Source organism: Rhincodon typus, chromosome 4 (genome assembly GCF_021869965.1).
Source record: "Rhincodon typus isolate 14 chromosome 4, sRhiTyp1.1, whole genome shotgun sequence".
Classification (NCBI taxonomy): Eukaryota; Metazoa; Chordata; class Chondrichthyes; order Orectolobiformes; family Rhincodontidae; genus Rhincodon; species Rhincodon typus.
The window spans coordinates 18773322-18785127 of NC_063335.1; the positions used below are offsets into that span (position 1 = coordinate 18773322).

The window sequence follows — 11806 nt, forward strand, 5'->3', positions numbered from 1 at the left end:
TAGATTACCTCTGAGTTGCTTCCTGTAAAAAGAAACAAGTCCAAGTTTCTGCACTTGTTTCGCACAGCCAAGTGATGTGATACTATGGATCAGTCTCATGGCTCTTTGAATCGTCTTCCTTATGTCTTTGTATTTAAGACTGGGCCCCAAGCTCAAATTGTGAGCTGACATGAGGACTATACAGTTTAAATAGGACCTTTTCATGAGCCACCTTCATTATTACTTCTAATAAACCTCTCAATTATGGTTGATTTACATGTCTTGCTGTTCACCGGCAGCACATTTTGATCTTCCCATTCAACAGGGGCTTTGCAACAACTGCATGATAGCTAAATGCATTTAAGGTTATAAAGAACTGGATTATGTGACTTGATTTAAAAAGGACTCATTGGAAACCAAAGTTAATCTTTATTCTTTCTGCATTGTTGATTATGAGAGTAGGAATCCAGCAAATGTCAACAGTCCAATAGAAATAAATTAACAGTGTTATGAAGTTGTTAAATAATAAATCTGTCTTTCTGCACAGCGATACAATGTACTGAAATTATTTTTTCTCTCTGTCTTTTGTCCTGGTTGTAAGCTTTGGCATCATGACACACAGTTTCCGTATTTGAAAAGTGCATTTGAAGCAATTTTTGTGTCAGCATTTGAATCTAAAGGCTGTGAAGCTGAAAATCTGTGATCTTGTTCTGCTGCCATAATAATGGAGCAGCGGGATTTACATGCCTCAATAGTTTCTCTGTGTGGGTTTTTTTTAATGAAGTTGGATGTCCATCTGAGATACTTTGTAATTTGGAAGTTAAGTGTAAATAGAAAATTTGCTGAATAAGTGCTATCAGTACTGGCAGAAGTTGACATTGGCCAAAATATAATGAGCAATGAAGCGACAGCATTTCTGACCTGTCAGAAATGTGTCCCCGTAGATCGAACAATCTCCTTGCCATGGTGTGATTTTCATGGGGTGGGGTCTCAATGAATCATGAGGCTGATCTGCCCACTTTATGGTCGGGGATACAGGAATTGAGGTGGGACAACAGGGAAGTAGGCCAGGCTCTAGCCAAAATCTGCCATTTAGATGTGATAGAGACATACAGCTCGGAAGCAGTCTAACCAGATGGTGACAAACACAATCCGAAACTAAACTAGTCCCACCTCCCTGCTGCTGACCCATAATCCTCCAAATCTTTCCTATTCATGTTCTTATCTAAGTGTCTTTTAAATGTTGTAACTGTGCCCACATTCACCACTTCCTCTGGCCGTTTATTCCACATGCAAACCACCTCTGTGTAAAAAATTTGCCCCTCGTGTCTTTTCTAAAGCTCTCTCCTCTCACCTTAAAAATATGCCCCCTAGTCTTGAAATCCCCCATCCCTTATGGCAAAGACATCTACCATTAACCTTATCTATATGCCTCATGATTTTATAAACCTCTATAATGTCACCTTTCAACCTCCCATGCTCTAGTGAAAAAAGTCCCAACCTATCTAGCCTTTCTTTCTAGCTCAAACCTTCTTTCTTTCTGAATCCTCTCTAGCTTAATTATATCCTTCCTATAACTCTAAAATAGGGAAGGATCTTCACCTTTCAAGTGATTGTGGTAAATGGAGAGCTGGGACCTGGAATAAGGAAGTGCAAAGTTGAGTATTGAGGTTTTACAGGTGTTCAGTATTTCTTGTCCATACTTTCGTTTTTTTCAACCAAAGCAAACTGTTTCAGTATGGATGCCATTGTCCTGTCCAGCTGCAGTTCTCAAGGTTCAGGGAGCTGCACACGGTGGCTCAGTGGTTAGCACTGCTGCCTCACAGCTCCAGGGAGCCAGGTTCGGTTCCAGCCTCGGGCAACCATTTGTGTGGAGTTTGCACATTCTTCCCATGTCTACGTGGGTTTCCTCCGGGTGCTCTGGTTTCCTCCCACAGTCAAAGATGCGCAGGTTAGGTGGATTGGCCATGCTAAATTGCTCCGTAGTGTCCTGGGATGTGTATCCTAGGTGGACTAACCATGAAAAATGGAAGGTTATGGGGATTGTGTGGGGGATGCGTCTGAGTGGGATGCTCTTCATGCAGATTCAATGGGCAGAATGGCATCTTCCTGCTCTGCAGGGATTCCAGGAATAGCTGCCCACCACATGGCAATTTCTAGGAGTCAAAAGAACGTTCTTAATGACCTCACTAATGATCTGAACCAGTTAAGAGGTGCTGTGCTTTCCCCCTGTCCTTCGGAGCCAGTCCTCTGTGAGGAATAGAGGAGGCAAACTGACATGCAGGCTCCTGGCATCATTTATTTTGCCGCTGTTTCACTTTGGTCCCTGACATGTCTGTCAGTCTGAGATGAGCAGCAATGGCCATTGTTAATAGTTCCATCACAATGTCCCCCTTGTTAATTATTTGCACCTAAAGACATCAATTGTTATTTATTGCACAGCGCGTTTTTCGCAAGATATGTAATCACTTTCATGTATCAAATGTTATCATACATAATTATTTTCTAAAATATTCATTATTTGTCTCTCAGACTGTTACTCCTTCAGGATTTCGAGTAGGTATGAAGCTGGAAGCAGTGGACAGAAAGAACCCCTCCCTGATCTGTGTTGCAACAGTAACAGATATCATAGACAATCGCTTTTTGGTCCATTTCGATAACTGGGATGATACGTATGATTACTGGTGAGGACTTGTTTATCATCATTCTGAATGTTGTTTCGTTGCACAGAATTTTTGACACAATTGTCAAGAAATATCAAAAATGTAACAGATGTCCTGGAACCCAAGTGAGGTGGATTTTATTCTGCTTAGAGGGTTCACTCTAAACTATGAAGTCAGTCAGCTCTAACTAACAGACGCATGCTGTGTTTGTGAAAACTCAGTCTACACTATTTCAGCTACGTGGGTATTGGGGTGGGTACACAGAAAATGGAAAATAAAGTGGCTCCAACTGGGTTATGAAGGCAGGCATAAATTGAATGGGAGTTGGCTTGAGGGGCAACGGCTGAGGCAATGTTATGATGCAATATTAGGCTCTCAAACTCAACGCAGAGGCAGTGACAAAAACTGAGTGATAAGGATGGCAGAAAGATCAAAGAAATGAGAACATGTCTACGTAAAGCTACCATTGTATATCCTGACAAGGCTCAAAATATTGTTTAAATCTATGCATGCATGTCGTGGAGGCAGAGCTGAATAGAAGTATGGAACCAACAGGTGACTTTATTACTTTGGGGGTGGTGATGGGTTGGAAAGGTAGTTAGAAAGGGTCCTCTGTAGTGAAGAGAAAGAAGTTCCAAAGAGGGTGAGTTGCCTACGAGGTGCTGTGATGAGGGATAACTCATGCCAGCTGAGAACGAACTTGGAATGGGAGGGGAGTAAATCCCATCATCACAGCATATGTTCAAACAAACAATATAGCTAAGAACATGCTGTAATAATATCAAGAGTTAAATTCTCAATTCGAAACCACTGTTGATAACAATCTTTGAGTTATTGCCCAAGTCATAAGCAAGTTGTCATTTGAGCAGACTGATCATAAAAATTAACACTGAAGGATGGGATTGGAAAAGAAGAGGAACTTTTCATGGGATGCAAGCTGAGTGTTGTTTTGGGGCAGGAAGGATCTGTACCATTGGAATAAGTTCTGTTTGAAATGGAATGGGACCCAGGCCAAGCTTAAAGTGTTTGTAGGTAGGTGTCAAAGCCTTCACACCAATAAAATGAGGGAAAGGATTAGAACGAGAAATTATAAACCGAAATGTAAACAAAAAAGGAGATGAAGGCAAAAGGGAAGAATAAATTCCAGGAAGACTTTGTTGGCAAGGGAATAACTAGAGATATCAAATGTGAGTTTAAAAAGATGCTTACATGTAAAGTGGGTCAGACCCCTGTTAAAATGGCACTGCTGCCTCACAGCGCCAGGGACCCGGGCTTGATTCCACCCTCAGGCGACTGTCTGTGTGGAGTTTGCACATTCTCCCCGTGTCTGCACGGGTTTCCTCCCACAGTCCAAAGGTGTGCAGGTTAGGTGGATTGGTTATGCTAAACTGCCTGTCGTGGTCAGGGATGTGTAGCTTAGGTGGGTTGTAGGGGGATGGGTCTGGGTGGGATGCTCCAACGATCGGTATGGATTTGTTGGGCCGAAGGGCCTGTTTCCACACTGTCTGGTTTCTATGATTCTATGAAAATGTGTGTGCAACAATGCAGGCTATGCCCATAATAAAATCAAATATGGAGGAAATCGTGTGTGGAGGAACCAGGAAGAGCAGGGAGCACTGAGATATGGCTGTTGAAAAATCAGGATGAGGAATTAAACAATGCACCATATATCATAGCTGTACTTATTCAAGACAGCATAATGGTATTTGAGAAAATGGATACCACTATCAGCAAAACTAAAATAGCATCCAAATAGGTAGACATTAAAGTGACATCAATCACACTCATAGATGCCACCTATGGTGCACAGAAATTGTGGAAGGGAGTTGGGGGACAATGGGCAAAAAATTAGGGAGTTGAGTGAAAAAGCGAAGAATAATAATCATGGTGGATTTTAACTGCTCGAATATGATTTGGACAGAAGCAGTAGATAAAGAGAATAAGGGAGTGGAGTTCCTACAATGTGTGCAAGGGTCCTTTCCAACCAAAGAGATGAAAAGCTCAGCAAGGCAAGATATGTTATTAGATGTTATTGATGCAGAATGAACCAGAGCAGATAAGAGAAGAATACAAAAGTAGGGAACATCTAGGTAGTAGTGACCATTCAGATGATGATAAGGAAGGATATAATTATGTCAAAAACCAGATTGAGGGAAACTAATTTTGAGGACCTAACAACAGAACTTGGAAAAGAAATATGAAAATAATATCGGAAAATGACAATGCAGAACAGCAATGGGTAGTATTTCAAACAGTGTTTAACAGCGTATAGGAAAAATATATTTCCCTAAAAGTGCAGACGAACTGTAAGTGAAACTTCATCAATGAATAAAGATAATGGAATAGCTGAGGGTTCAGTGAGAGTTACACTTTAAGTACCTAGACAGCAGAGTATACAGGTTAAGTTCAGAGAAGATCTATTTGGCTGATTCCTGGAATGAAGGGGTTCTCTTGTGAGGAAAGGGCCTATAGCCTTTGGAATTCAGAAGAGTGAGAAGTGGCCTTCTAGAAGCTTGCAATATTCTGAGGGAACTTGACAGGGTGGACGCTGAGAGATGTTTTCCTACGTGGGGGAGTCTAGAACTGGAAGTGGAGGAACGTGGTTTCAAAATGGGGTTCTTTATCGAGACAGAGATCAGGAGAAATTTCTTCTTCTTGAGGGTCTCAGTGTTTGGAAACTTATCCCCCATTATGTGGTGGCAATTGTGTCAGTGAATAAAATCAAGACTGAGTTCCAGATTTTTGATTTGTTTTTTGAATTTGATTTGATTTATTGTCACATGCCTAAGTGCAGTGTAAAGCTTTGTTTGCAAGCAGTACAGGCAGATCATCGTAAGCAAGGATGTACAGATCATAGGGTTAAAAAACATGGACAGAGTAAGGCATACAGGTTACACCATACAGGATATGCGCTGGGCAAGAACAGCATTAACAAGACCCGCAATATATGAAGTTAGAAAGTCCATTCATCAGTCTAATAACAGCAGGGAGCAAGCTGTTTTGAACCTGCTGCTGAATGTGTTCAAGTTTCTGTATCTTCTGCCTGATCAAAGAGGCTGTAGGACATTGTTACCGGGGTGTGAGGTGTTTTTAGTAACGTTGGCAATGACATGTGTAAATGGAGTCCATGAATGGGAGTATGAGTTCGATGATGGTCTGGGTTGTGCGCATCACCTTCTGTAGTTTCTTACCATCCTGGGCAGAGCAGTTGCTGTACCAGGCCATCATGCACCCGGACAGTATGCTTTCAACGGTGTATCTGTAAAAGTTGGTGAGGGTCCTCATGAACATGCCGAATTTCCTGCGCCGCCTGAGAAAGAAGAGGCATTGTTGTGCCTTCTTGGCCATTGCATCTACTTGGGAAGTCCAGGTTGTCAATTATCGTCACTCTAAGGAACTTTACGCTCTCAACCTTCTGAACCTCTGCTCCATTGATGTAGATGGGACATGTTCTCCTCCTTTGTTTCTGAAGTCAATGAACATTACTTTAGTTTTGCCGACATTGAGAGAGAGGTTGTTATCATTGCACCACACCACCAAGCCCTCTATTTCCTTTCTGTATTCCGACTCATCATTGTTTGATACCCGTCCTACCATGGTGGTGTCATCAGCAAACTTGTAGATGGCATTCGCTTGGAATTGGTGGAAGTCAGGAAAGTGAAATCTTGGCCATATCACATTAGCCATGCCAGTAACTTGCTGCTCATTTCCACAAGTTTAATTTAAGCACTATCCAAGCCAATCAAGTAATATCCATAAAAATGCAGTATTTCTCTCATGACAACTTTTCTCTCATCTGCATATATACATCAGTTTGAACTTCACAACTCACTTCTTCCAGAATTTTGTGTTTACTTTAGAAGAGATCTGATTAAGCTGTACACCAAATTCTAATCATCTATGCTGTTTGTGTTAGCTTGCTGTATTCAAACATTATTGAATGTTTTCATTCATTAACATGGGAATTCCTTCTTTGCTAGGTGTGATGCGAGTAGTCCATACATTCATCCAGTGGGCTGGTGTCAGGAACAAGGCAAGACCCTTACTCCTCCCCAAGGTGGGTGAGTTAATATGCTCAGTACAGTTCTCTGAAATCAGGTTAATAATAGACTGTAAGAAGGGTATAAGTATACCAGTTGTTTAGACCTTCAAACTTTGTTGTCATTTAGGTAATTCCTGTAATGGCTACAGGCATGGTTATCTACTAAAAATGAGTGCATTGTCAGCAATTGTTTGGAAATTTCCGGTTCATTGAGAAGAGAATGTTCTTTATCATGAATACTGACAATAACAACACAATAAATCAAAAACAAAAACAGAAGTTGCTGGAACTTCAGCAGGTCTGGCAGCATCTGTGAAGAAAACATCAGAGTTAACGTTTCGGGTCAGGTCCTTTCGGTTTTCACAAAAAATCAAAATCTCAGTTGCTACTTGGAGTAAAGTGACACCCGTTTCCCAGACTATGGTAATATCTGATGCAATTGTTGGTGTACGTCAAGCAGTTTTCTCATAGGTGTCTGTATATCTGCCCCCTCATTATCGCTGAAAGAAGTGTATAGTGAGCTGCTTTCTGTGTTTCCCCTATTGCTGGCTCTAATGTTACAAAACCCCACAGCTGTACTGGTAGACAATTCATGCAGACCAATAATTATAAAAATAATTTGGTGCAATCAGTTCAACTTCTGTTCACATGTAAATGCAGAACTAATAAATACTCTCTCAAAGGATGTTGCAAAATGCAGGAAGGCAGTCTCACTCAATCACCTTACCAGCAACATGAAGGCATTGTTTTTTTCACCATTTTCATGTTGAATGGAATAACTTTCCAGTATTATGATTTCAAGGGAGACCTGTAATTTGAAACAAGTAATTTAAGCTTCCAATTAATAACTGAAAGGTTTACATGACAGCCTAAATAACCAAACGTTTTTTATATGAAAACCGTTACTTACCAGCATTATGCAAAGCAAGTACTCAACACTCCATGTCTCATAGACACTGGAATTTTAAACTCAAAACTTTTAACAAACCATTTCCCATGTGACTTTTATTTCCATTAAAGAGCTCCCTATATTTTACACATCATTGAAGGTTTCTTCACTTCTGGGAGCAGTCCGAATCATGTCGCCAACTCTTAAAAATTCACTTTCATCCCTCAGTGTTTCTGTTGTTACCTGAGGTATGAAATTTCCTTGTTTTGTTCCACCAGAATCCAGCAAGAGAACTCTTCGTAAGTATCTCCTGATTGTAGACAAGTCAGCTCAAGCTTCACTGGTTTCTTACTCAGTGCCTCCAACATTGGGAAGCACCCTTATGTAGACTTTTGCTCCTGTAAAGATCATTGCAGACACATTCACTGCTTTGCTCAATGCTGCTGCCCAGTTGACCCAAACTCTGAGAAATCACACAAATAACTCAAAGCAAAAAAAAAGGTCTCCCTGCAATCTATTTCCATGGCAATGTGGCACACCTAAGATGTGCCAAATTGAGGTTTAAATTAACTATCTTCACTTCTGCAATCTGTCGTTTTGCTCTGGGTAATGTGTGGATAATTCAAATCTATTATGGAGTCACCAGTAGATATGCTTTCTCCATGAGGAAACTCAAAAAAGAACCACCCATTGTTTAATGTTTTCTTGCTTCCAACTCTGACTTTATTAAATAAATGATAATTACTTTAGATCTGCTTACAAGCCCCTCAAACTAGGTGTTTCCATTATCTTAATGTTAAAAACATCAATAGCCATGGCTTGGGAGGTGACAACATCTTTAAGACTTTGGGGTGGAAAAGGAGGTTAGAGATGGATCACTGGCTTGCAAGGATGTTGGACTCAAGGATTTCTGAGGAGGGTTTTTGAGGATTTATGTGGTTACTTAGACCTGGCAATGGATGGCTAAGTCAAGTCCTTACAAATCTGCATCCTTCAGATTGAAGAGAGCACAGATGAGGCCCAATTCAGAACGAATGACCAGGGTGACAAAGGCAGATTTGAAGGTGAAGAAAGCAACATCTGAGGAGAGTGAACCATTATAAACATTGTCAAACATGGGAACCAGGAAAGGTTTGCTATAGGAAAAAGAAGCAGTGGGTCATGTTTGCATTCCAAGTCGATCCTGGAATAGAGCGCAGTTTTAGCAGGCCGCTGGGGAGTGGGAACTGGTCATGATTTCTGTGGTTTACTCCAATCTGCAATGGATGGCTAAATCAAGTCTGCCATATCTTTACAAATCTGCATCCTTTGGATCTAAGAGAGCGCAGATCAGCCCTATATCAGGATGAATGACTGAGGTGAGAATGTAATACCTGTACTGGGATCGAGGGCACCAGAGGTAGAGTTGAGAGTACCATTGAGTAAATCAGTAGTGGAAAATCAGCAGAAATGTTGTGGAAAATGGAAGACAAAAGGCTGGTGAATTGGGATTTTGCAAGTACAGATTTAAGTGAATGGTGGCAGCTGCAGAAGGAGACAGTAGGAGCATGGGCAGTGGGTGAGGATGGAGAGCGCTACAAGAAAGTGATCCGAGATGGCCGTATCTCTGGAGTTTCAAGGTCATGTGAGCTGGCAGGGTCAAAGGGGATGACCATGAGGTTTTAAGGAGGAAAAGAAGACAGTGAACTTTAGAACGTGATTATTCACTAAAGTAAAAAGTTATAACGTAGCTTAAATAGTAGCAGTGCTGAGTTTATGGCCCAAATAAGAAATTATGTTTGGTTAAATTTGGCATTATATTAACAGCAATCACAAAACAATTTATTAAACTATAACTTCATGTAACAATGTTCTCCAGTCATGCCAAATGCAATATCTTAATCTTATGTTGTCGTGCTGGAAAATGTCCTGGAGTATGTTTAGCTACTAAAGAGTATAATATTCCAAGCTGTTTAAGTGACCACTAAATGCTGCAATCCATTCTTTAAATTGACTTTTATTTATTCTATTTGTCTGCGCATGATTGGCATATCAGCATTTCAACTTCAATTTGGAATGCATCAAAATGCGCATTTCAAATTTGCTAACGTTGAATCGTGGAAAACAACCTTCTGATCTTTGAAAACCAGGCGCTGTTCAAAGTGGAATTGCCAGACCAGTGCAGTAATGTGTATTTCTGAGATTGCATCGGTATAGAAGAGCTATTCAGGGTGTACTTGATTTGCTATGTTTTAATCAAAATGTAGCCAATTTTAATGCAAATCATTCTGAAAAATTAAAAAGGCTGATCATCCATATCAATGTTTGATCATAAATGGAGCAGCTGCACTACTATAACTGGGAAAAAAGCTTCAATTTCAATTCAAAATTCTAATTAATTATCTTTGGGTCGAATCTTACCTTTTTTGGCTCAGTCCAAGTTACGTCACATATTTGGAGGGTTTCTGCTGCTAAGCCCAGTGAGTGTTGTTGCCATATCATGCCACAGTTACCTCCTTAAGTACCTGACCTCTTCATCACTCTGTCATGTCCTATTTTGTGTTTTATATCATTCCCAGAACAATTTATTATAGCTAGTGGTTATCCCAGAATTCATGAGTGCACCTTGCACTCGTGCCATGTTTAAAAGCCTATTGTGCACCAGGACAGATGGGTGGGAAGGCAAATGGTGAGGATGACACAAAGAGCTTGCAGAGAGATATGAACAAGTTGTGAGTGGGAAAAAAATCTTGACAGATGAAATAGGAAAATATGAATTTATGACAGGAAGAATAGAGGAGGTGACTATTATTTAAATGGTGAAAGACTAAAGAAAGCTACCAAACAGAGGGATTTGGCAGTACTTATCCTTGAATCGCTCAAATAACTTCGCTTCCAACGTCGGTAGTAATTGGGAAGGCAAATGGAATGTTGGGCTTTATTTCAAAAGAAATGGAGTACAAAAGTAGTGAGATTTAAATAAAAATGTGCAAGGCACTAGTCAGACCAGAGCTGAAATGCTGTGACTAATTCTGGGCTCCTTTATCTAATGAAAGATACACTGGCATTGGAGGCAGTCCACAAAAGGTTCACTCGGCTGGTACAAAGCATGGAGGGTCTGTCTTTTGAGCAGAGGTTGAGTAGGTTGGCCCTGTACTGATTGGAAGATAGAAGAATGAACGGTGACTTTATTGAAACATAAAAGATTATTAGAGGTCTAGGCATGGTGAGGCTATTTGCTGCAGATCTGGAAATACATGCGGAGACGTTGCTTTCCCTTGTGGGACAGTCTGGGACCAGAGGGCATAATCACAGAATGAGGGATCGTACATTAAGGACAGAGATGAGGAAGAATTTATTCTCTGATAGTTGTGAATCTGTGGAATTCTTCACTGAGAACTGTTGACGTGTGCCATTAAGTATATTCAATGCTGAAATAGACAGATTTTTAATTGATAATGGAATCAAGGGTTATTCATGGGAAAGGCAGGAAAATTGATTTTAGATTTATCAGAGGGCGGCACGGTGGCTCAGTGGTAGCACTGCTGCCTCACAGCGCAGGGACCCAGGTTCGATTCCACCCTCGGGCGACTGTCTGTGTGGAGTTTGCAAATTCTCCCCGTGTCTGCGTGGATTTCCTCCGAGTGCTCCGACTTCCTCCCACAGTCCAAAAGATGTGCAGGCTAGGTGGATTGGCCAGGCTAAATTGCCCGTAGTGTTCAGGGATGTACAGATTAGGTGGATTATAGGGGGATGGGTCTGGGTGGGATGCTCCAAGGATGGGTGTGGACTTGTTGGGCCGAAGGGCCTGTTTCCACACTGTAGGGATTCTATGATTCTCTATAGATCAGCCGTGATCTCATTGAATGGCGAATCAGGATGAGCTGACTGGCTTCCTTCTGCTCTTGTGCCTGATGGTCACTGTCAGTCCTGAGCTGCCCAGTATGGTTTCCGACATTTGCCCCAGATAAGGGGAAAACATGTGGCAGGGACTTGGAGGTCCTACTGAATGCTATTACCTCCAAAATTTAAGACATGATCAGGACACTGAATGAGACAGCAAAAAACTAGAATGAAATGAAAGGAATGAAATCAACAAGAATGATACGCAGAGATAGTAGGAACTGCAGATGCTGGAGAATCCGAGACAACAAGGTGCAGGGCTGGATGAACACAGCAGGCCAAGCAGCATCATAGGAGCAGAGAGGCTGACGTTTCGGGCCTAGACCCTTCATCAGATGAAGGGTCTAGGCC

The 11806-nt window shown here is 41.3% G+C and overlaps 1 protein-coding gene across 1 annotated transcript in view; it reads left to right on the forward strand.

Annotated features, from left to right (window-relative positions):
• The window catches only part of LOC109916719 (lethal(3)malignant brain tumor-like protein 3), a 261219-nt gene that overhangs the window by 96586 nt on the left and 152827 nt on the right, over positions 1-11806 (forward strand). The window contains exons 12-14 of the mRNA XM_048595657.1: positions 2512-2663; positions 6623-6699; positions 7802-7821. Of these exons, the coding sequence (XP_048451614.1) occupies positions 2512-2663; positions 6623-6699; positions 7802-7821 (249 nt within the window). The remainder of the gene's footprint in view (positions 1-2511; positions 2664-6622; positions 6700-7801; positions 7822-11806) is intronic.